The following is a 26122-nucleotide window of genomic DNA, read 5'->3' on the forward strand; positions in this document are numbered from 1 at the left end:
ATGTCCCCGACTCATCCATTCTTTGTTCTTGTATGTGTTCATTTGTTAATTCATTCATCGACCAAATCATGCAAATCAAATATAGTCCCATTTCTTTTCCTGACTCTTTCTGTATGTCCCCGACTCATCCATTCTTTGTTCTTGTATGTGTTCATTTGTTAATTCATTCATCGACCAAATCATGCAAATCAAATACTTGTTGTTTAGCAAGTATTTACTAAGTGTCTGTGCTATGCCATATACTGTGCTAGAACTAGGAATAGAGCCCTGATTCCTGACCTCATGAGCACATTGTTTATTTTAATGTTTATTTATTTATTTTTGAGAGAGAGAGAGAGAGAGAGAGAGAGCGAGCGAGCAGGAAAGGGGCAGAGAGAGGGAGAGAGAGAATCCCAAGCAGGCTCTACACTCTCAGCGCAGAGCCTGACATGGGTCTCAATCTCATAAACTGTGGGATCATGACCTGAGCCAAAATTAAGAATTAGGCACTTAGCTGACTGAGCCACACAGGTGCCCCATGAGCACACAGTTTGAAGGAGCTGAACAGGCAATGATTCAGGTGTTTTTCCTGCAGCATGGAAAGCACTCTAGTGTGAAGAGCCTAGGGAGGCTGTGGGAAAACATAGGAAGGGTATCTACCCCAGCTTGAGGTAGTTAAGGAAGGTTTCTCAGAAGAGGTGATGTCTAAGCTAAGACCCTGAAGATGATAAAGAATTGATCATTTAAGAGGTTTGTCCTAGTATGGATGCTTGAAACCAGTTGGGTACTTAGCAAACATTGATAAAAGAATGGATGGATGGATGGATGGATGGATGGATGGATGGATGAATTAATTAACCAACATGCTATACTATATACTTCATCATAGACCAAAAGTGGACTTTTCTGGTGGGGGGAGGGGAATGTAGTAATCTGGGCTATCTATCCACTTTGGTTCTAAAATCTATTTTATTTCTTTTAAGTACTATACAGTACTCCATAGTGGGAGCGTGCTACAGGTTATTTCACCATACCCCTAATGCTGAGCATTTATATTATTTCACACATTTTTCCTATTACAAACAAATGCTGCAGTCAGTACTCTTACTGTACTTACAGTACTCTGTATTGTACTCTTACAGAACTCTTACAGGAACCTCCTTGTAGGTACATGTGAACATTTCTCTAGAGTTGATATTGAGAGATGGAATTGCTGGGTCATAAGCTGTAGGTCATTTTCATTTTAATGGGTACATTCTGTGGCATTCTGAAAGGGCGAACTAGCTCACATCCCACGAGCAGCATGTGGCAGGACCTGCTGTCCCACACTGTCACTACTACCTGACAAAATGAAAGTTTTTTGTCTTGGCCCATTTGATGGATGAAAACGTGGTTTCTCATTGATGTTTTTGTGATTGAGCATCTTGAGGGAGCCTCGTTTCAAGTATTTACTGGGTATCTACACTTTCTCTTCTGTGATTTGTCTATTAATGTCTTTAATTTATGTCTGGTGGTTAATCTGTTCATATCTCAGTTTTCCCATCTGCTAAACTGGGATTTTAATGCCAGTGCCCCTGCTTATTCAGCAATGTTATTAGAATCTAGGATGAAACAGTCAAGAGAGAACTAGCATTTATGAAGAAGTTATTCTTAGTGATTCTTAGTGTAATCACTTGTATGTTGACATATTTTTCGATTTAGTATGATTCCTGGATGGGAACCATGTCACATTCTGAAGATACAGTAGACTAGAAAAACCAACCCAATCTCTGCCCCCAGCAGAGCCTAAATTTAGATGGTGTTAACCACCATCACATATGCAGGTAGCATCTACTACAGGTAGCACTAACATCATACCAGTAACTACCATGTGGTGAGTAGTTCAAATATGCTCAATATTTTTATAAGTCTACCAATGAGGTATAGGTGTCAGTATGCCTTATTTTTAGATGAGGAAGCTGAGACTCAAAGAGATAAAGTCATTTATTTATGTAAGATCTCATCATTAATAGATGCTAGAGTCCAGTTTTACATCTCCTTGCCTGATCCCAGGGCATTCCAGCAAATTACTGAGCATAATCATTGCTGTGACAGGCAGCACATAAGGTGGCATCTTGATGGATGGAGAGAAAAGGTATTTGAACTAGCTTTTCTTGTTTCCAAGGAGCAACAGAATAAATACACCAAAGAGAACAAATATTTTCCTTTGTGTTTTGAACATGTAAGTAGATGATGAGGAGGAGTCTTGATGAAGTGCATTTCCAGTAGCATGTTGCTGAAATGCCTGCTCCAGGTCGGACCTCTTCCTGAGTGGGTGCTTCTCTGTGCTGCCTACCTGACATGGTCTTACCTGCATTCTGATGTCCTGCCTGCCAGGACTGATGAGAAGCATCAGGAGTAAGAGGTATTTCTTCAAGCCCAGAATAAATACCTCTGCTCCTAGCCCAGGCTAGCAGATTATATAGTCAACACAATTGTACTCTATTTCTAGAAGTTGGGCATCATCTACCTATGACTCCCTCATGTCAGTCTTAGGCCAAGTACCTCTCAGAATGAAATATGGGTTCTGAGAACATTAAGGTAAGCAAAAGGGTTTAGCAAAATCAACAGATCTCCAGGGCCAGCAGCAGCCATAGAAGTGCTTACTGTCTCCAAATACCTTCATGATTTTGAAAGTGTGAAGGGTCCCTGTTTGGTGCTAACACATGACTTATCTAAATTTCAATGGGTCTGTCTGATGCACTACTGAATTTTAAAGTGTGTTGTTACGGTGTTTTCTCTACAGATGTTAAATAAGATCCATAGAGGTTAAATGATGGACAGAAGGCTCTACTAATAAATTCTTTCCTTCCTTTCTTCCTTCCTTCCTTCCTTCCTTCCTTCCTCCCTCCCTCCCTCCCTTCCTTCCTTCCTTCCTTCCTTCCTTGTGTCCTTCCATCCGTCACTCAGTCCGTCCATAATAAGTACCTATTGTAGGTCAGTCTCCATGTGGGCTGGGCTAAATAATAGCCCAAGTAAAAATATAATTACAATCTGAAGATTATTATTTTGACAGGTCATAAGAGAGTATAATTCCTCCTTAAATTAAGGGGGGGGGGATATGTAGAAACATAACTGTAGAGGTAAGCAGGGGCAAACATTATGGAGTTTGGATTTATTTGTTTGGATTTATTTATTTATTTGTGTTTTTATAAAATTCCTCTGGGTACTGTATGAAGAAAGAATTAGGGGAAAATGAGAAAGTCCATCCAGGAGTTATTACTAAAGTCTGAACCAGAAATTATGATTATTTGCCTAGAAGAGTAGATGGATTGGAGGTATGTTTTAAAGGTAGAATCAACCATATTTGGTGATATATTGGATGCAAAGGTTTTAAGGAGTTACCCAATTACTTTCAAGTTTCAGGTATGAGTATTTGGAATGAGGGAAATGTTATTTCTGGAAATAAAATAATATGTTTTTTAAATTTTATTTATTTAAATTCAAGTTAGTTAACATACAGTGTAGTATTGGTTTCAGGAGTAAAAAAACAGTGATTCATCACTTACATATGACACCCAGTGCTCATCCCAACAAGTGCCCTCTTCAATGCCCATCACCCATTTAGCTCATTCCCCCACCCACCACCCCTCCAACAACCCTCTGTTTGTTCTCTGTATTTAAGAGTCTCTTATGGTTTGCCTCCCTCTCTGTTTTTATCTTATTTTACCTTCCTTTCTCCTATGTTCATCTGTTGTGTTTCATAAATTCCACATATGAAGGAAATCATATGATGTCTGTCTTTCTCTGCCTGACTTATTTTGCTTAGCATAATATATTCTAGTTCCATCCACGTTGTTGCAAATGGCAAGAGTTCATTCTTGCCAAGTAATATTCCATTGTATGTATGTATGTAGATATATATATTCCACATCTTCTTTATCAGAGAAATATAAATCAAAAGAATAGATTTTAATTTAGTATGTTATTAGAGGGTGGGGTAGGGCAAGAGGCCCTTTGGAAAACAATGAGTTAGTGAAATCAGGTTGTAATGAGTGTCTTGATATCACTTACTTCTTTGTTCTCTCGCTGTTTGCCCTTGGGGTAGGTAGGATGGACTGGACTTTAGTTGTGCTTCTCCAATTCCTGATTTTTAAGCAAACAAATACATGAATAGGAAAGAGAAGGAAAATAACAGCCATCAGAGTAATTACAGATGTGGAAAGAATGGAGGAATTTATCTCACACTGGACGTTGGCAGGAAGAGTGGACAGAATCCATTCAGTCTGTGCTCAGATATGATGAGAATCCTTCAGGCAGGTCTTAGTGGGTTTATGTTGTGTCTGTGCAAACAGGAACCTCAGACATTATTTTAGAGAGTCTGAATTCAAAATTAAGAGACCTGATTCCCGGACCAGCACATGGCTGATTTGCTGTGTGACCCTGACCAGATCCTTTCAGTGGTTTGAGTCTCAGCTGTTTCCCCTGGAAAAAGCGGGTGATGTCCATGCAGTCTCATGAGGGGTGTCCTAAAAAAAAACAATGAGATAATGATCTTGCAAGAACACAATGCAATCTTGGGGAACCATAAAGATTTAAATGTTCATGATTCTTTCTATTGTTTGGTTTTCATTAGGCTTGTTCTTGGCCAGGGTCAGTCTGGAGAGTATGTGTGAAAGGCAAAAACAGACATGCACAGACACATACATGAATCAATTTCCCATGAAACTCTCATCAGAGTTGCTAAGGTTCATTGTCGGATTAGAAGATGGGAAAGAAAAATTGCACTTAATCTCTGTAACTAAGCTAAAGAAAAAAAAAAAAGAAGAAGAAGAAGGAAAAAACAAAACAAAACAAAACACCAAAGTGCTGACCCTTGAATTGGAGACCAGGATTCCAGTATTGATTTCCTAAAACTTGCTCCGACCCTGATCCGTGACTCCCCATCTAGGGACCACAGTCTCCCTTCTGTAAAATGAAGACATAGGTATAAACCTTCAAAGGACATTTCTAGCTCTGACAGTCTGTTTGGACCCTCCTTGAAGTCTCATCTGCACTGAGTGCATCTAATGCTGTAAGGGGGGGACGGGGCAGGTTGCATGGCCCGTTAGCCACAGGTCTGGACTGTGAGCTCATAGACTGGCCGGTTCTATAGAAAGCCTTCTAGACATGCTGGGGTTCTCAGAACTCCTTGTTAACATCCTGTCTCTCTCTTAGAGCCTACCAAGCTCTTTCCTTGGGACTGTTTCAGAATGTATCAGTGTGGTTCTCCTGGTCAGTGGCATTTTGTCTAGACAGTGAGACCCTAGAGGTGGGGACTAGCAGTACTTGCCACATTAGCCTAAGCTTTTGGTGCCAGGCCAGGCACCAAGTAGATGGCCAATGTAGGTAAATAAATCCATGTGGGCATGCATGCATGAAGAAACCCTGTGACATAACAATAAAGCCAGAAATTCGTGATGATGCAGATGATATATGGTATGAGGCCTCTCTTTTAATTTCCAAGATGGATTAGTTACCAGAGAATCAGAAAGACCAAAGAGAATCTTATAGCATGGTCCCTTCTCTTGGGGCTTCAGTTTCCTCATCCTTAAAGTAAAGGTATTGGGCCAGATGATGTAAGTAAGTCTTCCTTTCATTCAACAGGTGTTTATTCAGCACTGTCTTTATAACAGGCCATGTCCTAGGCAGTGGGGATAAATAAACCAGTCAATAAGGGAGTCCTAGCCCTCTAGAAACGTCATCTAATTAGTACAAGAAGTGGACAGATAAACAAGGCTAACAAAATAGTGAGGAAGGTGTTATGGTAAAAGAAGCATGTAGGTAGGAGCTCCCCACTTGGCTTAAAGGCTCAGTGAGAAGCTCTGGGAGAAGGGTAGGACCTAAGCCAAGGCCAGGGTATTTAGTCAGGGATGGGAGTTAACACTACTTTCTCCTGGCAGAATGGGGTGAGGGGGGTGGAATTTAAGGAAGACCAGATGAGCAAAGAGGTCAGAGAAGTTGAGAGAAGCCAGTAACGATGGTTCTAGAGTACTGTACTGGAGGGGCTGGGCTTCATCCTGAGGGTAGGTAGTAAGGAGCCACAAAGTGTTAGGTAAGAGGATCCTGATCAGATTTAGTTTCAGGATCGTTCTTTGGTCATGAGTGGCTTTCTGGTAAATGTAGGGGTGGGGACACAGATTGGACACAGTCAGGTAAGTAAGGCACTGTTCGTTGTCAGAACTGAAGCAGGAGATGAGGTGGGGGTGGTGAGAACTGGACGCACTGAGCTAAGGGGATGGACGTACTTGGCAGAAGGAGGAAGCAGGCGTGTGGGTTATGGCAGACACCTAGGGTACTGGCATCACAGAAACAGAACGCGGAGGTAGAGGCATATGTAGGTCGGGACGAGAGGCAGAACAGTTTGAAAGTGCCTTCCAGTTGCCAGCTATGAATCAGTGGCGGGCACACAGCTAGAGTTCACTTTGAACCGTAAAATTTCTTCCCTGTGTAGAGACTCAGGAGCAAGTGAGGTGAGCCTGTGCATGTGCACATGCACGTGCGTGCGTGCGTGTGTGTGTGTGTGTGTGTGTTCATGCATGTGAACGCACGAGTGTGTGTGCACGTGTGCATGCACGTAGGAGTGTGTGCATGTGTATGTGCATGTGTGTGTGGTGAGATGGGCAGACAGGACCTGTGAGCCCACCTGTTTTCATCATCCACTGATTCTCAAAATGTAGTCCAGTGTTCTGCAAAGGACCCCCGGGGGGTCAGGGGGTTAATCTTCCGTAGCACTAATGCCTATAACGTTACAAGGCATGGGCTTTGTTTTCTGCCCGGGATTAATCATTCACTCATGGGCTTTAATACAAGCCAGAGGCCACCTCCCTGTGCCTCATGCAAAGCAGTGCCCCGCCTTCCATGCTAACGCCGGCTCTCACATTCTTGTTGTCAGAGTGGGAAGTAGGGTTTTTTGCCCCAGCTTCAACGTACTATGAACTGAAACATTTGGAAACTTCCATCCAAGGATGTTAGTCAAAAATACCAGAACAGTTGAACTCTGCCATTAATTTTCTGTATGACTTGGGGCGATTCATTCCCCTTCTCTGGACTCTCATATCCGTCCCACGATTAGAAACTTGGAATAAGTAGTATCTGAAGGCATGCAGCTCTGTTTCTACATTTTTGTGTTTCCTTCCTGAGCTCCACTCCTTGTCTACAGCTCTGTCTCCGGATTTTTAAGCAGAGAGCATTCTCAAGTGCTCACGCCCCCTCCCATCTAGGAATTAGACGCAAAAGCTCTCAGACCTGGAAGGAGCATTGAAGCACTGACACTTGACCACTGAGAGAATTAAGGCCAGAGAGAGGAGGTCACTTGTTCAGAGGCACACAGCCCTGTGATGGCAGTACAGGGAATCGAGCCAAGGGCTCCTGACTCCCAGTCCAGGTGGTCCTTCCCGCACATAACAGAGTGCTGGAGTTTGGCCAAACCGTGGGGCTCAAATTTGAGCCAGGCTCTCTGTGATCACGGAGAAGTCTCCGATGATGCTCGGAGTGAAGTCATAGAGAGCCGACATCGGTCACGTCATGGCAGCTGGCGCTGGTGAGGGGGGTGGTATAGGAAATGAGAGAACACATTTGGCCAAGCGCAGGGTCCACGTGACCCTCCAGGCGCCCTCATTTCAAAACAAACTCAACCTTTTAGGTTCAAGTTCTCCCTCTTGTCAGAAACGTGACTTCCTGCTTCTAAGACGCAAGGCTTACAAAAGGGCTTAGAAGGCTTCGTGGACATCAAATAGCTCTTACAAAATAGCGTTTTGATGAGTTAAGTGTAAATGAATCAGAAACATAAGGATTACATTTTCCCCAAGTGCACATGGGTTTCAAAATTTGAGGGGAAATGTAGTCTGCTGACTGCACGCCGGCTTTCACCGAACCCAAAGCATTCATGGGGTGGGCGGGCTGGGGGGAGAGAAGAAAGAGAAGCCCAGCCCCCAAAGGGTTTTAGATGTGGTGCCAGACTCGAAAATGCTGCTGGGCTTGCCCTCTGCCAGTAATAAAATTGCTGGCCACCCAGAGAGGCCACAGGGAGGAGAAAGGACATTGCTTTCCCTACTGGCCCCTGGTCCTCAACAACTGTGTTCAGTTAGTGCCCCTCAATCACCAGCTGTCACTGGGTCCCTCCGCTCGACTCCCTGGCCCCTACTTGGCCTCGATTTTCACACTGTGCCGCATGCCTTGTTTACCTCCAACCGTAGCTGGTGTTTTGGCTCCCAGAGGCCTAGGCGACCGGTCAACTTGTCACAATCCCCAGCTCTGTAATCAAGAGACCTGTCCATCACCAGCAGGGGTGTTTGGGGAAGCCGTCACACATCGCCTTTGGTTGCATTCAGGAAAAACAAGAGTCCCTTGTAGATCTTTCCTCTCCCCTTTCTTTAATGCTATCCAGGTGTGGTGTTTTCCCCAAACTGGCAAATGTCTTCCCTTCCGATCTGTGCCTGACACAGACAGCCAGCTAAACCTCAGCACTGCCGTTACCTTATCCCAGAATTTGAAGCTCTGAATCTTTTATAATTTCCACATTGTCCCTCCATTCTTTCCCTTGTATTTTATGTCATTGCACCAAGAAAAGTAGAAAATCATTTCAATTGGTGGTAAAAGATGATTAAAACAAAATAACAAAGGCCTTGGCTGAAAACTGTTAGTTTTATTAAATTTGCTACTGTGTTTTAAATTGGTACCAGGGCAGATCTTTAGACAATTCTATCAAAGGCTGCTGGAATTAATCTGTTGCATATATACATTTGCTCCTTCCCGAGCTGTGGACAGAGTGGGGGCAGCGTAGCAAGCATGAAAAGAATAAGCTTTGTGTTACCTGTGTGAGGGGGACAGACCGGAACCCCACTGGGAGGGATCGGGAAGCCCAGTGGACCGCAGACCCCTGCCATCACATTCTCATTAGTTTCATCCAGACTATGGTTTGGAGCTCATACTGGTCACCAGGAGGAATAAGTGATGGATATTGTCTTGGTAACAAGGCAAAAGTCAGAAGTCTCCCTAAGCCTTTTGCATCCTTCCAGCCACTATTTGGTTCCCCTCTGTATTGGTGGCTCTTCGAACTCTACCTTAGATTATACCCATCCTGTACTTGATTTATCTTTCCTTTGGGCCTTTGAACTCTTTGAAACCAATGATGGTATCTTCATCTTTGGGATGAGTCCTACCAGAAACTCCATACATGCTTTCTTTTTTTCTCCTACCCTCCCTTCCTTCCTTCCCCCTCTCTCTTTCCTTTTTTCCTTCCTTCTTCCTTCCTTCCTCCCTTCTTCCCTTCCTCCCTCCCCCCTCTGTCTCTTCCTTTATTCCTTCCTTCCTTCCTTCCTTCCTTCCTTCCTTCCCCCTCGCTCCCTCCCTCCCTCTTCCTTCTTTCCTTCATTTCCTTCCTTCCTCTCTCTCCTTCCTCTCTCTCCTTCCTCATCTCTGTCTCTCTCTCCTTTCTTGCTTCCTTCCTCCCTCTCTCCTTCCTTCCTTCCTTCTTTCCTTCCTTCCTTCCATAGCAGAAGAAAAGTGAAGTCCAGAGAGGAAAACCAATTCATCCAAAATCACAACCAAAGTTAATGGAAGAACTATGGTCATTTTTCCTGACATGTAGGATGGGGGCATCCACAGTGATGCCAGACTCTGCCTTTCGAGCTGTTTTTTCCCCAAGGACATGTGGTGTTCTCCATCCCAAATCCTTAATGACCACCCTCTCCTGGTATAAAATAAGACCAAAGTGGCACTCAGCCTAGAACAAAAGTAAAGTGTTCTCTTAAGAATTCAGGGTGATACCCAGACAACATTGGAATTAAAGAATATGTTGTTATGTGGCACAAAACTGAGTGTATATAACCTTAATGTATGCATGTTAAGAAAGAAACTCTTTAGAGAGGACTACACACAGCTCCAGAGGTATTTAGTGAGGAAAAATATTTTGTTGTAAGTTTCATTTCTCTTTAAACAAAATAGGACATGGCACCTAGCGTGGGGCCAAAACTTGATAGGTACTCATCTGCTCCTGCATCATTCTTTCCATGGGGGATATTTGGTCTCCCTACCAACCACATAACCCTTTACACCTTTTCCCTTAAATCAGTTATCTACACTGCTATCAAAATGGTCTTCCATGGAACAAATACGATTTTTTTATTATATGTAATTTACTGTCAAATTGGTTTCGATACAACACCCAGTGCTCATCCCAACAGGTGCCCTCCTCAATGCCCATCACCCACCTTCCCCTCCCTCCCACCCCCCATCAACCCTCAGTTTGTTCTCAGTATTTAAGAATCTCTTACGGTTTGCCCCCTTCCCTCTCTGTAACTTTTTTCCCCCCTTCCCCTCCCCTCTGGTCTTCTGTTAAGTTTCTCAGGATCCATATATGAGTGAAAACATATGGTGTCTGTCTTTCTGTGCCTGACTTATTTCACTTAGCATAACACTCTCCAGTTCCATCCATGTTGCTACAAAAGGCCATATTTCATTCTTTCTCATTGCCAAGTAGTATTCCATTGTATGTATAAACCACATCTTCTTTATCCATTCGTCAGTTGATGGACATTTAGGCTCTTTCCACAATTTGGCTATGGTTGAGAGTGCTGCTATAAACATTTGGGTACAAGTGCCCCTATGCATCAGTACTCCTGTATCCCTTGGGTAAATTCCTAGCAGTGCTATTGGTGGGTCATAGGGTAGATACTATTTTTAATTTTGGAGGGAACCTCCACACTGTTTTCCAGAGCAGCTGCACCAGTTTGCATTCCCACCAACAGTGCAAGAGGGTTCCTGGAAACAAATATGATTATATCATTTGCCTAGAAGGCCATTGTTCTCCTTTTCCTGACCTGGTTCCTCCTTCCCTTTCTCCAGTCAAGCCAGTAAACCTCCCTTGGGAAGTCTTCTCAGGCTGTCTCCTCTTCAGCCTGGGTCAGATGTCACTCTGTGCTCCCACAGCCCCTACACTTTTTAGGCTGTGTCAAAGCCATCCATTGACTTTTTTCCCCCCAAAGCTTATGAGCATCCTAAAGGCAGGGCCCTAGTTTATTGACCTTTGAATCCCAGACCCACAAGAAGCTGGGAGTACTCAATGAATGCTCTTTGCACAAATAAATGGACGAATAAATGAAATGATATAAATACAGTAAGACCTTGGATTGCGAGTAACTTGTTCTGCAAGTGTTCTTCAAGACGAGCAAACATTTCTAATAAATGTTAACTTGATAAATGAGCGATGTCTTGCAATATGAGTAGTATGTGACACCAAACATCACATAATCAGAACTGAGCCAATGGTTCCTGAAATTTGCTTTGATATAAAAGTGCTTTGGATTGTAAACATGTTTCCAGGACAAAATATGCTCACAAAAACCAAGGTTTTACTGTATATTTATCCAGAATTTGAAAAGGTGGTCAAAGCCATAAATGTAATTATCTAGTGTAGAGCTCACTAGCTCGATTTAGTTCTCCTAAACCCCTTTTTTGTAAACAGCAAAGATGAATCAGTGAAGATAGATTTGGATCTTACATTCACGGAACATATTATGTGTGCGCATTTATATGTACAAAGATACGGGAAGGGATGCTGACCAGAATGTTCTTGGTAGCCTGCCTCAAGGTGGTGATGGAATTTGAGAAGATTTGCCTTGGTTTTTAATTCTTTCTTATAGAGCTCTAATTTGTTAAAAGAAACGTGAGTGTTCTTTATGGTTAGGAAAAAATAAAGCAATTATGATAATATGCTGTCACTTCTCAATTAAGAAAAAAAGGTCAGCTCTTACCCTAAAGATATGTTAGAACTGAAGCTAGTTTCCTCTACAAGTCTACAGAGGAAATAAAATGTAATCCAGTCTGCGTTGCAGCTTCCTAGAAGGCTTTAGGACTATGAACAGGAGTTTGTCTTATCTTCAGATACTTTCAGTCTTCTGTACTTGGTTTGGGTATTAATGTCTTGCTTACTACCATGAGCTTATCTCAGGAGTCCACTCAATGTCATGGAAAGGTCAGAAGTTCTAGAGTCTAACAGCATGGTTTAAATTCTGCTTTACAATTGTTATCTCCCTGACCTGGGGCAGGTCACTACATTATGCTGGGCCTCAACTGAACAATGCAAATAAATGCCTTCTACCTTTCAAGTTTATATTAGGAATAGGATGAAGAAATTTGGTGAAGGAGCTAATCTAAAGGTGTTTCTAATACAAAGCATCCATCTGGACATTCTAGATGAAAATGTAACCTATACAAGTATCATCCTTTAGTATGGGCGACTGAAAAGCAGGAAAGCAGGAAAATTGTGTGGCCAAGGCAAGAGATAAGATGAAATTGAGAATTAGACAGGTGAGCCCCAACGCTGATGTTTTACCACCATAATTGGGATAAGGGACGATCATCAGTTTTGGCAACTGAGTAGGTTGAGTATTCTTGCTTATCATAGCAGAAGAGATTGGGCCCTGCAGCTCTTCAAGGTGAGGAATTGTACCTAAAGCCTTCAGGACACAGTGGTGACCCCTGAAAGTCTACATGCATGGTGAAAAGGTGTACTAGGCGAAACTATATATGCATATGGCCTAAACCTCACAAAGATTGAGGTTTGAATTTATACTGCACACCGTTGTCTGGAAATGCCTGACCTGGGAAACTACTGAGGAAGGAAAAAAAAAAAAAAGAGGGAGAGGAAGAGAGAGAAGGGAAAGGGTTCTGGGTTAGTGATGTTCCAGGGGTACCTAGAAGTGAACTTGAAATCATTCTAGGAGGATATAGATTTGACACAGGAGACATGTGATTCCCACAGATTAAAACCTAATGAACGTGAGTTCCTGTGTCAAAATTTAAAACATAAAAAAAGTAAACAAGACACCCAGAGAAGGGGCAACAGTTCACACCAAGGTTTTTGTTGAAGTTTGATCTTGGTGACAAGCATGCATATTCATTAATATATTAGAGTAAACGAGAAAAAGAAATATAATTGGAAAATACAGTCTGCAAAGATTAGATGGACTGAGAAGGGGAGAGAGCAGAAATAAAGAAATCCAACAAATACAAATGAAGGCAAGAAAGAGGGGAAACAAATATGTAAAAAAAAAAAGGAATGATCATTAAAAAGCCCAAACAAGATGTGAAAAATAAATCTGATACAATAGTCCTTCTACTAATCGGATTAAAGTCACCTCTGAAGGTTCTCAGGTTGGACTTAACTAAAGATAAGTTCACTGAAAGGTGAAAGGTAAAGGAATGGAAAATATTTGCCAGGCAAATACTAAGCAAAACTAATTAATATTCATCAGATAAAGGAAACATCGAGGCAAAAAATCTTACTAAGATATAGAGGTCACCATATAAATGATGAAAGGAAATTATGTAACGATTTTGAGCTGAAATATACCAAATAACATGACCTGAAAATGTATAAATAAAAAATGACTTACGTAAAAGAGAGATGAATCTGTGATATTATGATATTTTAACACACCTTTCTTAATAATTAATAGATCAAGCAAGCTAAAATAATGATCTAGAAGATTTTGAACAACACAAAATAATGTTTCATCTGATAAAAGTGTGTAGAACCTTGCTACTGAATTAAATTATATACATATTTTTTTTCTGGGATATGTAGAACATACTTTTTCAATTTACCATGTCATAGGCCAGAAAACAACAAATCAAAAGAATCAGTGTCACATAAAACATTATCTCCATGATACAATACGTACATATATACACACATGAATAAATACATAAATAAATAGATAATTAAATGACAAAGGTAAAACTTTTTGGTAATTTAAATATATGACCAAGAAGCCAAAGACTTGTGTAAGATATTAGCATACAGAATTCAGCAATATATTAAAACCTCTGCCTTCACACACACATGCACGTTGTACATAGGCATGATTATCCCAGAATAAGAAGAGACTCTAATGTTAGATGATCTCTGAATTCCAGTAATTCACAATAGTAGCATATGAGATGATGTTTCTAAAACAAGGTTGTCTTACTAGATGCAGAATTTAAGTCTCTTGTTAAAATCAGGCCCCTTTATGATCAAAACAAGACAAAGCAAATGAAACAGTGTTACCTGGGAATAGAAAGGTACATCCTTAATCTCCTAAAGGATATATACTGAAATACAGTACGCATAACTAACAAAACAGTCTATGAGGACATCTAAATATAATATCAATTTGTAAAACTGAGTTATTTTATTAGTCTCCAAATATGAGAATACAAATACAGATATGCAGGTACATGTGTGTATATGTGTGTGAGTAGATGGATCGATAGGTAGATAGATACATAGATTAAAGCTACCATTTACTATAGTGCTGACATCTAGAAATGCTCAAAGTTAGGTATATATTCCTAATAAAATGTCATCACAATTTTTATGAAGAAAGCTTTAAAACTTTACTGAAACCATAAAAGGAGACCTATATAAATAAAAAGATGAAGTGTGTGTATAAATGGGAGGATACAATACCATAAAGATGTCTTTCCCCCTCTAATACGTCTATAAATTCAATGAAATTGGAATCAAAATCCCAACAGGCATTTTAAGAAATGAAACTTTGAATTCACATGGAAGATCTCAGGGGTCTTTTGAAGGGGAAAACCAAAGTATAGAATGGACTTGTAGCATAAATCAAGACTTTTATAAAACTCTGGATATTAAGACAAAGTGCTATTGATAAGGTGATAGGAAAAAATAGGCCAATGAAACAAGATTACCCAGAAACAAACTTATCTAAGTACGGAATGATATATGGCAGATGTGGTATTGCAGTTCAGTAGCAAAAGGATTATTACATATATAATGCTGGGCCAGTGGCTCATCCGTATTTGAGGGGAAAACAATCATTATCACACACCACTTGAAAACCTATATTGTTCGTGATTAAAGCCATACATGTGAAAATAAAAACCTTAAAACTATTCAAAAGAAATAGAGGTGACTATGCTATGACCTTGGCAGAAAGAAACAATTATTCACCAAGATATAAAAAGGACAAATCGTGAAGAAGATGATTTAAAAATTCTGCTCAACAAAGCAGCATAAACAGAAAAAAAGGAAGAGGAGTCACAGACCTAGAAATAGTATTTGCAGTACCTTTAATTATAAAGGATTAGTACGCAGTGTATGTAAATATACTTACATGGCAATAGAGAAAAAGAAAAAAAAGAACACAATTAAAACAGGCAAAAGTGATGAACAAGCAAGTAACATGGATGGAAACCTATGTGGTCAACAAACACATGAAATTATACTCAGCCTTGTTAGTAATCAGGGAAAGGCAAAATGCAGCAGTAATTAAATGATATTTTAATATCCATCAGATTGGCAAAAAATGTTTGGCAGAATCAAGTGCTGACACAGACCTGGAGCATTTGGAAGTCTGTTGTAGGCAACAGACTTAATTGGTATAACCATTTGGGAGAATAATTTGGCAGTATCTACAAAGTTGAAGATGCAATCGATTACCTTCATCCTAGAGATCCTACTTTAGATACATTTCTTTCAGAAAACTTTTGTTCTGTGTGCAAAGGAAAATGGACCCAATGTTTAAAGTCACATTATTGGAAATAGCAAACAAAAAGGATTAATGGTGGCAATAATAATAGAAACCACCTAGATGTCCATCAAGAAAAGAATGGTCAAATGAAGTGTGGTATATTCATACAATATAATATTTACATCAATGAAAATAATGAGCTAGAGCTGCATGTATCCATGTGTATAATTTTATGTATCAGTGTGTACGATTTCAAAAAATAATGCTAGACACAAAAAAAGTCAGCTTCATATTGATAAATAGGGTATTAAAACACTTATGAAATTTAAAATACGCAAAACAATGCATATGTATGAAAACATTCATGATAGAGAAATGGGATACAGGTGGAGCACAGAGGTGGGTTGAAAGCAAATACACAAAATAGTATATTTTATTTCTTTTTACAACAAAAATAAGAGATGAAGGGAATATGGCGAAGTGTTATAATTTGACAAAGCTGGGTAGTGAGCCTAGGGACTTTTATTTTATAGTGTTCTCTATACTTTTCTATCTAACTGATATATTTTCTCGTTGAGACAGTAATAATGGTATGTATAAAGTTCCTTGGTACATCATCTCAGGCTCAGAAAGTGTTTTCCTTCTCTTCCCATTCTTGGCTGGTAGTTGGTATGCAAAGTGCTTGGGTATTACCCTCTGATCCTTGGCCCAGGGCAGAACTGGAATACTTGGGCTCTTCCTCAGCCAGATGCATCCTAGGTGGTGCCCCCCCCACCATGTCGTCCAGCTCAGACAATCTGGTGGTAGGTCTTGAACTATACCCATTCTCAGTGCACAGTTCTAACTGCTGAGGCGGCTTCTAGCTGGTGGAAAAGCTCATGACAGAAAAATACAAAACTACATTTCTCATTAAATTAGGAATATGCATTGCAAAGTTGATTGTCTTTCTCCCGAGATTTCCATTTCATAGATGAAGAGACAGAGACAGTTCAGAGACAGGAAATGGCTTGTGGTAGTGGTAGTGTTTAAGGGAATGTTTGTATTTCTCCTAAGCCCTACAACTTTCAAAGTGGTCTTTGTATGTGGACTCTACTTGGTTCAGAACTAGGTCTTTGAACTTTTCTGCGGTATTTTCTCTGTTCATAACAGCTTCCACTTCCAGAAAGTGCTGTCTTGGGATGGAGTTAGATAGACCTGGCTCAAGTCTCTGTCCCAAAAGCAATGTCACTGTGGGCAGTAGGTCAACCTTCCTAAATACGACTTTCAACAACTGAAAAGGGAGATAATAATAATTATTCAAGAAAATGTTGTTTGGATTAAATGAGATGATTCATAGAAAATACTAAGCATCGTGACAAGTATATGATAAACAGGCAACAAACGGAAATGACAGTCTCTGTTATTATTGCAGAGGAAGGAGTTTCAAAGAAGCATGACACAGTTTGGAGAGACAGACTGTGATCAGTGAACGCTATAAGATGGAAACAATAGGGGTCGATAAAGAGTAATCAAGAGGCTTTAGAGCTTTTCCTGGGAGCAGCAAAATGGGATATATGCATAGTGCAGTGAGGCTCTCGATCCCTCTTTTCTGCTGATGCACTTTTATATTTCTCATTTCATTTTTGCGTGGGTATGGGGCAAGAGTCCTATATCCTGATTAGAAGGTAGAAAAACAGACCTGAAGAAGTGAAGTGACGTGCCTGTAGATTTCAGATGGGTTTTCGTGGACCAGTCACGTGTGATATAAACTACACATCAACAGTTTAAGAAGTACACATTTTTGCCGAAAGCTAGGTCAGATGGTGCTTAGCCTCCTTATGGATATTTATGTCCATATTAATATTTTCAAGATCATGATTTCATAATCTGGCAATAGTCTATAGACTATATGGCAATAGTGTATAACTAAATTCTACTCTAAGATTGGGACCTCAAGGTACTTGACCGGCTCATTTGGTAGAACATGTGACTCTTGACCTAGAACTTACAGTTTCGAGCCCCATGTTGAATGCAGAGATCAATTAAAAATAAAATCTTTAAAGGGGAGCCTGGGTGGCTAAGTCAGTTGGGCGTCCAACTTCGGCTCAGGTCACGATCTCGCAGTTGGTGAGTTCGAGCCCCGTGTTGGGCTCTGTACTGACAGCTCAGAGCCTGGAGCCTGCTTCAGATTCTGTGACTCCTCCTCTCTCTGCCCCTCCCATGCTCATTCTCTGTCCTGCTCTCTCAATAATAAATAAACATAAAAAAAATTTTAATAAAATCTTAAAAAAAATAAAAATGGAATAAAAATTAAAAGATTGGACTCCTGATCTGATCCACATTACCATCAATATGACATTTCTGAGGAGGATACTGAAATATCATACCAATTAGAAATGCCACTGTTTTCTTTTATAATTGCCAGAAAGGCGAACCGAAGGCTGATACGTCATTTGAGAGGTTTGTGAAAGAATGATGGCTAAATGTTAATTTTTTTTTCAAAAGAAGTCATACTAAGGGTGCATAAAACAACACCTCAAAAGTAGCCAAGCAATCTCATCCCATTTCAAGACTGCAATTTACATTTATTAGCTGGACTGATGAAATTAATCTGAGATGCAATTTGAAGAATTGACCATTAACTGCTAATGAGGTTTAGCTTTTAAAAAAAGTAAGTAAATGACACTGAGAATTCTGTGAAATAAATCAGAAGTGATGCAATTAATCACGTTTCAGAGGAAGTGGTAACATTTTAGTTCCAAGCAAAGAGTAACTAGGGAGTTTTGGCTTGGCGGTGTGAGGCCCCTCGCTGCTCTAAATGAGATTTTGAACCGAAGAGTGGCTTTGGATCTCATAATATTCTGATGGTGTTGGCAGTTCTGGAAAAGGGAGATACCACAGAATGGTTCAGGCATCAAGGTTGAGATGTTGGCCGCAGCAGGGATGCAGAAGGAATCACTCGGAAGCTTCTGGGCTGGGGAACAGGGACAGAGGCTAGAGTCTGATGGATGTGGGAGGCCCAGGATGAGGAGTTTAAGTGACAGGGTAAGACCAGGTGGTATCAGGAGCAGCTAAAGGGAACAACTTGACATCAATGTCCCACTTTTAGACCAAGCGCGAAATGGGTCCTAACCTCCAGCAAAGGCTTCAGAGGTCACTAGCTTGTCCTTCCATAAGAATTCTATTCTACCTAGGGGCGCCTGGGTGGCTCAGTTGGTTAAGCATCCAACTTTGGCTCATGTCATGATCTCACGGTCCGTGTAAGCCCCGCATCGGGCTCTGTGCTGACAGCTCAGAGGCTGGAGCCTGCTTCAGATTCTGTGTCTCCCCCTCTCTCTGCCCCTCCTATGCCCATGCTCTGTCTCTCTCTGTCTCTCAATAATAAATAAACGTTAAAAAAAAAAGAATTCTTTTCTACCTAGATTCTTGAGAAAAGAGCCCTCAGCATTAATTTTGACTTCAACAGGGAGGCAATGTAGTTTTATCACAAGGATTCTTCAGTGGGAAAACATAATCTTTTTTTTTTTTTTTTTTTTTTTGAGACAGAGAGAGACAGAGCATGAACGGGGGAGGGGCAGAGACAGAGGGAGACACAGAATCGGAAACAGGCTCCAGGCTCTGAGCCATCAGCCCAGAGCCCGACGCGGGGCTCGAACTCACGGACCGCGAGATCGTGACCTGGCTGAAGTCGGACGCTTAACCGACTGCGCCACCCAGGCGCCCCAAACATAATCTTTTAATAGCAGCAGCACTGCTCTCCTTTCCCTGCCTTTTCACCAAAGTCGTGACTTGGGCTTCTCTTTTCCTATCTGGAAACTTGGGATAACAACCCCTCCTTCCAAGAGCTGCTGTCAGGCTTCCGGGAGGTAATGATACATGGGCTGTGCACACACAGTTGGAAGGAGGAGGCTTATCAAGGTCTCCCTACCAATCAGATGTGTTCTGTGTGATGCTAGTGGGTAAGAAGGAGGTGTGAGCGGAAGTTATAGGGAGACCGATTTTGCCCCGGCGTAAGACAAACCTTCTGGAATCCAGAATTTTCAGAAGTTGAAATAGCCACGTGGAGGGAGAGCAAGCTGCAGGCACTGAGGGTGTTGTAGCCACATGATGTGGCAGAAAAGAGACTTTCCACTTAGCTGTGGCACGTGCAGTTTGTGGGTTTACCTAACCAAGGTTACATGTAGCTATCTGTCACTCCATCCCTTCTACTGAAGAGAGCATAGCATAACTCCAGTGAATGAGAATATTGATACTTAAGCATTAATAGTGATGGGTTAAAATTTGTTAACCATCAGAGGCTGGGCACATATATGCTTTATATATGTTTTCACATTCAATCTGTAAGAAAATGCCATGAGGTCAGGTTCATGACTAATTTAGAACAGGCTCAGGGCGGTGAAGCAACCTGCCTGTGACTTCTGAGCTCGTAAGTGACGAAGCCAGGATAGAGACACGTGTTTGCTTGCCTCAGACTTGTGTTTATTGAGAAGGAGGAGGAGGAATAGGGGAGCAATGAGGGCAACGTAGGGGGGAGGCGGAAAACATGCACAAATATTAGCAGAGTACCTTAAATATTACCAGCCATAAGTCATTTGTGACGCCCACTACAAGGAAAAACACAACGTAGAGATGTACTTCTCACACCCTCCTGCTTTCCACAGAAGAGCTCCATCTAGTTCAGACAGTGACCATATGCCCCAGTGGCCTGAGATGTAGCCTGAAGAAAATTTCCTTTTTTATTTCATAACACGGCCACATTTGTTTAATATAAAACATGCCTCCATATTTTAGAGGAAGATGAATATACAGTAGAATGCATGGCTTCCTTATCTTGTGTCTCCATGTATCACCTGGGAAGACCCTGCTCTCCCCTTCCCCCAAGGAAAGCCACTCTCCCTGACACCACGATATTCAGTTTTAGAATTACCACCAGAAAAAGTGTACATTTGTTGATCTAGAGGTGGCTAAAATACCTAAAAAGCTTTTTTTAAAAAGAAAAAAAGAAAGCCTGTTTCACCAAATCAGCATTCCAGAAGTTTACAAGGCAACAGTTAATTCATATATTCATACATATAATAGCTCAAGATTTGTATGCATTTTACCACCTAGCTTTCATTAACAGAACGCTAATGGAATCCCCAGGGACTTCTAGTCTACCCTCAATAGTGCTTTTTGCTCTAGCACTGCCAAAACAAAGTCTCTTTTGGGTAACAAGTCCAACATTCTCAGGAAGGCTATATTCCTCACCAGAGTCCTCCAGTGCTCATAAACTCATACTCATCGTTGTGTTGAGATTTGGGAGACACTGTCTGTCCATTGCCTCTGCACCTGTTATCTTATTGGCCTTATCCAAACAGCCCCAGCCCTAACAGCAGCTGAAACAACAGATGGGCAGGAGAACTTGAGATTTTTTGACATCATCCTTTTGTTTATGAAATCCCACCCCCCCCCCAACTCTGGAATCTGATAGGAGTTCTCTTCATTATCATTTTGTGGGATTTTTTTTTCCCCATGACACTTTTTTATTCTTACAAAGTAAATAATTAATCCGAGGGTGGGGGGAGATAAAAAGAGGAATAACATTGCCCTTTGAAAATGGTCAACAAGGAAATGGGGGTGGTGATTTTGTCACGTGGAATTGACATAAATGTATCTTTGCCTTGGAGGATAATTGCCCGTAGCCAGGTTTGGTGGCAGGATGAATTCAAGCAGGGAGCTGAGACGGGCTAATGAAGGGGAGGGTGGAAATCTGGTGATAAGGTTGAGTGTGAGGAAGTCGGAACACGCACTGCCCTGGGAGGTCTGAAGAGCAGAGGGGAGATGCAGGCTAGGCAAACTGAGAATCTGGCAGGCGCCAGTGCCTGGAATTACAGTTTCAGGACAGAATCCCCGTTGCAAGGGATGAGATTATTAAAACAGGCCTAACCTAGGGATTATGGAGGCAGAATGCAGGGTATTATTTAGTAGCATATGATTGTAAGCAAGTTGATTAACCTCTCTATGCCTCGGATTTATCATCTGTAAAATAAACATGAAAATACTCGTACACACGTAGGGTTGTTTTGATCTCAAATGAGAAAATACACAGCACGTGTGTAGCCCCAAGCCTGACAGTCAGTTAATGGATGCTGCTATGGTTGCTCCTTTAGTCTAGAGTGAGACACATGGAGAGGAGCAGGAGGTGGGGAGAAGGACAACCAGTGGATGTGCAGTGTAAGGAAGGGGCTTACTGACACGTAATGGGGTTTTGTTGAGTTCCTGAAATAAGGGGGAAAGAGCGGACTGTGCCCACAGAATCTGGCATGGTTCTTTCCCCACTCTGTCTGCTTATCCCATTTAGTTTCTCTCCCAGACACCCTCATGTTGGGCCACATACCATCCGACTCTTACCCACCAGGGTTATTGTGAAGGTTAAATTAAAGATCAAAAAGTATCTAGTAATATTCAGTCATGTGTCAATTGATGCTAGTTATTATTGCTGTTCGTTCTGGTGTGGTCTGTCATGTGTAGGCGAGTGTCTTAACCATAGCAGATGATAAAAATGATTGGATGACTTAATGTATGTGTGCTTTCAAAAGTAAGCAGGACTGATAGAATATCCTCAAGGGGATCAATTTTGTCTGCCCCCAGAATTGTGTCTGTGTAGCTGATCATCTTCATTAACAGTCGTCTTTGTTTTCCAGGGATCTCAGTCTTGGCAGTGTGTACAAATACTGGGTCATCACCATTTCGGGAAGTGAAGAGAGTGAGCCATCACCTGCTGCTGTATACATCCACGGGAGTGGGTATTGTGGCGACGGCATTATCCAGAAGTAAGTAGATTTCATTAATGAAAGGGGAGGGAGTGATGTTAACCAGGCCGCGAGATGGTCAGGGTGCTACATAGAAGAGCTTATGAGATACTCTACGATGTGTGAGCTGTGAGTTTCCAGCAATGCCCAGCAGCCTGTCTGTCTGCAAGTAGCTTGCTGGCCTCAAAAGAAAAGCAGTGATTCTTCTTGGAACACATCTGTTTCTCGAGTATGTAATATAGAATATGATTCTGACAGGGCTACTGTCATGTACTTACTACAGTATGCTCTTACTTACGGTTGTTTTATGTTGACTCTAAGGGTTCTGTTTGTCTTTTCCATCCCAGCCCACATTCAGGTAACAGGACGCTGTGCATCCAGGTCAAAACACTTTTATATTCTTTGCTGGCTACTGTTTCAAGTTGTTAAAACCTGTGTATTTATTTGTTATTTCTATTGTAGCGTGTTATAGTAACAATTTACAAAATGGATCATAGGCTCATCAAAATAACAAAATATCCTAACTTGCTATAATGCTGAAACCACATGTAGTAAACAGCACTCCAGGGTGAATATTGAACATGAACATAAATAAGTGCAGGGGGGGCAAAGGAATCAGAAAGTGTAAAGACTCCACATGAGCAGCCAAAAAGGGAAAGTGTGAGTAGAAAATAGAAAGCTGCATGTCTACACCATGGATTTTATTGGGTCATCAGTCCATTTATCCCCTTGTCCACAGGGTGAGGTATTGCACAACTGTGAAATAGGGGCAAGAAACCATCAAGAGTCTTGCATTGTTTAAAAATTTTTTCGAAAAAAAAATAAAATAAACCTCCTCTTAAGAGTTTTTTCCTCCAAAATTAGCACAAAAATGTTTTCTGGCACAACATCGAATAGTTTTTTCCCTAGAGGTGAAAAAGGGACCAGAAATCATTCGCAGTTAAGTTTCTTATTGCTAACTTTGTGTTCCTTATTGCTAACGTGGTTGCAAGTTGTACTAATGCTAAGAGACTTTTAAAATCGTCGGCAGGTTTAATGATAAACGTCACACATGGAGAGGACAAACAAGCTATTGGCGAAATCCCATCATTAAATGGCGCTGTTGGGTGTCACATAATATCTGTGCAATGTGGCATTGCAGTGACTGTTTCTGTAGGGGGAGGGGCGCCGTAAAGAGAATTTGTTTCACAGTTGGATGAAACCGCTGATATGCAGACCATGAATCATAGGTGTGGTACATATATGAAAGAAAAGTGCTAGATGACTCCTTCTTTCAGTTCATCATTGACTCTGGTGCTGGAGGGGAAGAGCAATTTAATTTGGTACCGATGATCGTGTGGCATGTAATGTAAATTGGAAACCTGCTTTGGGATGAAAGGACCGGCCAGGCTAGCAAGGATAACACAGTTGTGCAAGTACAGCATTTGCACATGAATACCCATCCACACAGACATCAGTTACTGGCCAGCAGTTTGCTTTCTAGTCATGACTTCCATTGAAGGAAATATTGAATGTTGCATATATGATCAGATGACGGCCAGCATGTTACATCTTTTCAACGTGCTGTGCAGAAAGAATGTCGAAGTTTCAACTACCCCCACAGACTGAAGTATATGGGCTATGACAAGAAAGGTACTAATTCCAGTTTTGGGAATGAAAAAATGATGCTTTCTTTTAATATAGACACTGGCAAGGCCAGTAATGATTATTTGCACAATTTCAAGTGAATTGCTGAAATGACATATCTCAGGGATATATATCCATGTCTTAAATGTCCTGCAGCTATAATTACGAAGCATGAATTATCAAGGTTTTAATATTAAGGAGACAATATAAGGATTTTTAAGTGTTGAATTATGGTACAAATCACCTGATGGCCAAGAATTTGACTCATGAAGCATAGAAGATAAAGCTCCTCATTGGTCGGAGAATGAAACTCCTGATGTGTTGTCCTGTGCACTTAAAATCCCATCCAAATGCAACAACTAAACATGAAGATACAGTTTCCAGTGCTTAATGTAATGCAACTGGGGAAAGGGAAGCCTTTCACTGTTCTCTCCCACATTAAGACATCAACTTCTGGCTCTTGACACAGCTGTTCTGATGGAGTACTGAGCGACTGAACAAGGCAGTCTCCAGGGAAAGTGCCCCATCATTGTGGGTCTAAGACTGAGCTGCGCATCCAGAATATCCAGGAAACACTTGCGGTCATTGCTGACAACCCGTAATTGCGATTTGGGATTTTCTAATTTAGCACAAAGAATAAAAAAAGAAACTCACCAGATGTAGAACCTGACCTATACCTCAGTCTGTTCATTTTGGAGCCAGATAGAGATGTATTGGTAAAATACTGCAAACAATATCATTCTTCTTGCTGATCTAAAACTATTATTATTATTATTATTACTATAATTATTATTAATATAAGTAGTATTTTTAATAAAGTATTTTTAGTACTTTTACCTAGAATTGGTATCCTACACAGACATCAAATATTTTCTAAGTTACCTACAGGTACCAAATATTTGTTGACATGCTTTGGAGAAAACCAAATGCAGTTGATGGATAGTTCCCTGGGCAAAAACAAACAAATAAAAACTTTGAGGAAAAGGAGGAATATCATCTCAGCTAATTGGATTTTTCATGGGATGATACATGTGAATTTACTATGTATATTTGAGGGAATTTGCAAAGTTATTCAGATAGACTAAACACTTCATGAGGCCCCTAATGGATGAAAGCATTGGATGAATATAATGATAATACTCATAAATCTTTTTTGAGCCTCCGCTATGCACAAGCATTGTGCTACCCTATTATCTCCATGTGAAACCACATGAACAGCATCCATATAAAATAGGTTCTATTACCATACTTTACAAAAGAGATAACTCATGTACAAAGATTCTAGTGACTTTCTCAACCTGACATACCTGGGAAAGAGCAGAACCTAGATGTGAACCCAGAGCCCATGTTCTCATTGGGATTCACCATTGCCTCACCTTGTGACCAGCAACCCTACAAAACTAACAAGTAAAGGAGTAGCTACATGCTCTCTGTTGTACCCCAGGCACTGTGCCTGGCATTGTGGGGCTAGGATGACAAAGGCTGTCGCTTCCTTTGACATTTGAAAGCCCAATGTAGGGGGGCTGTCAGGTAAATGGGCAGAGGTGGTCAGTTTGACAAGTGCTATCATAGATGGAGCCTGGTGGCTTTGGACACAGAGAAGACCGCCATCCACTCCAGCTTGGGAGGTCAAAGGAGGTTTCTCAGAAACTCTATCTAATGATAGATCTATCATGCCTAGAAGATATTTGTGGTAACACCAATGTTTTGCTTAAACCAAGAGAACATACTGTTTGGGTGGTGAGGGAAGGCGGGTTAGATGTGTTCTTTGTGGCTTTGGGAAACCAGCCCAAGTTTAAAAAAAAAAAAAAAAAAACCTCTCCCTAGATAACCCATAAGATAGCTAAGAAACACAAGGGATTCACTGGCAGTGATTGGGAATATGGGCCCAGCTTGGAATACGGAATTCCCTTCTCCCTGGCTCCTAGGTTTGCAGACAGGGGAGAACTTGAGTGCCTCCTCAGTGATTAGTGTGATGGCCCAGCCATCCTAAGGATTGATTGCAAGGCACCATCCTGCTACTCCAACACCTCCTAAAAGCAACAAACATTTCCCAGTGTTAATTGCCCGGGTGAAAGGAAAAGTCTGAGGCCTCTCCCATGCTGTGACAAGTCCCAGCTGGTCTCTGGGGAGGGAGGGACAGCTGCCACACACTCTGCAGAGACCTCCCAGGACTAAGAGGGAATGGGATCCGTGATTCCCCAAGCATCTACTGTATGTCATGCACCATGCCAACCATGT

The 26122-nt window shown here is 41.3% G+C and overlaps 1 protein-coding gene across 1 annotated transcript in view; it reads left to right on the top strand.

Moving 5' to 3' along the window:
- PAPPA (pappalysin 1) overlaps positions 1–26122 on the top strand; it is a 243399-nt gene that overhangs the window by 87003 nt on the left and 130274 nt on the right. The window contains exon 8 of the mRNA XM_043566322.1: positions 22148–22276. Coding sequence (XP_043422257.1) covers positions 22148–22276 — 129 coding nt within the window. The remainder of the gene's footprint in view (positions 1–22147; positions 22277–26122) is intronic.

Source organism: Prionailurus bengalensis, chromosome D4 (genome assembly GCF_016509475.1).
Source record: "Prionailurus bengalensis isolate Pbe53 chromosome D4, Fcat_Pben_1.1_paternal_pri, whole genome shotgun sequence".
NCBI lineage: Eukaryota > Metazoa > Chordata > Mammalia > Carnivora > Felidae > Prionailurus > Prionailurus bengalensis.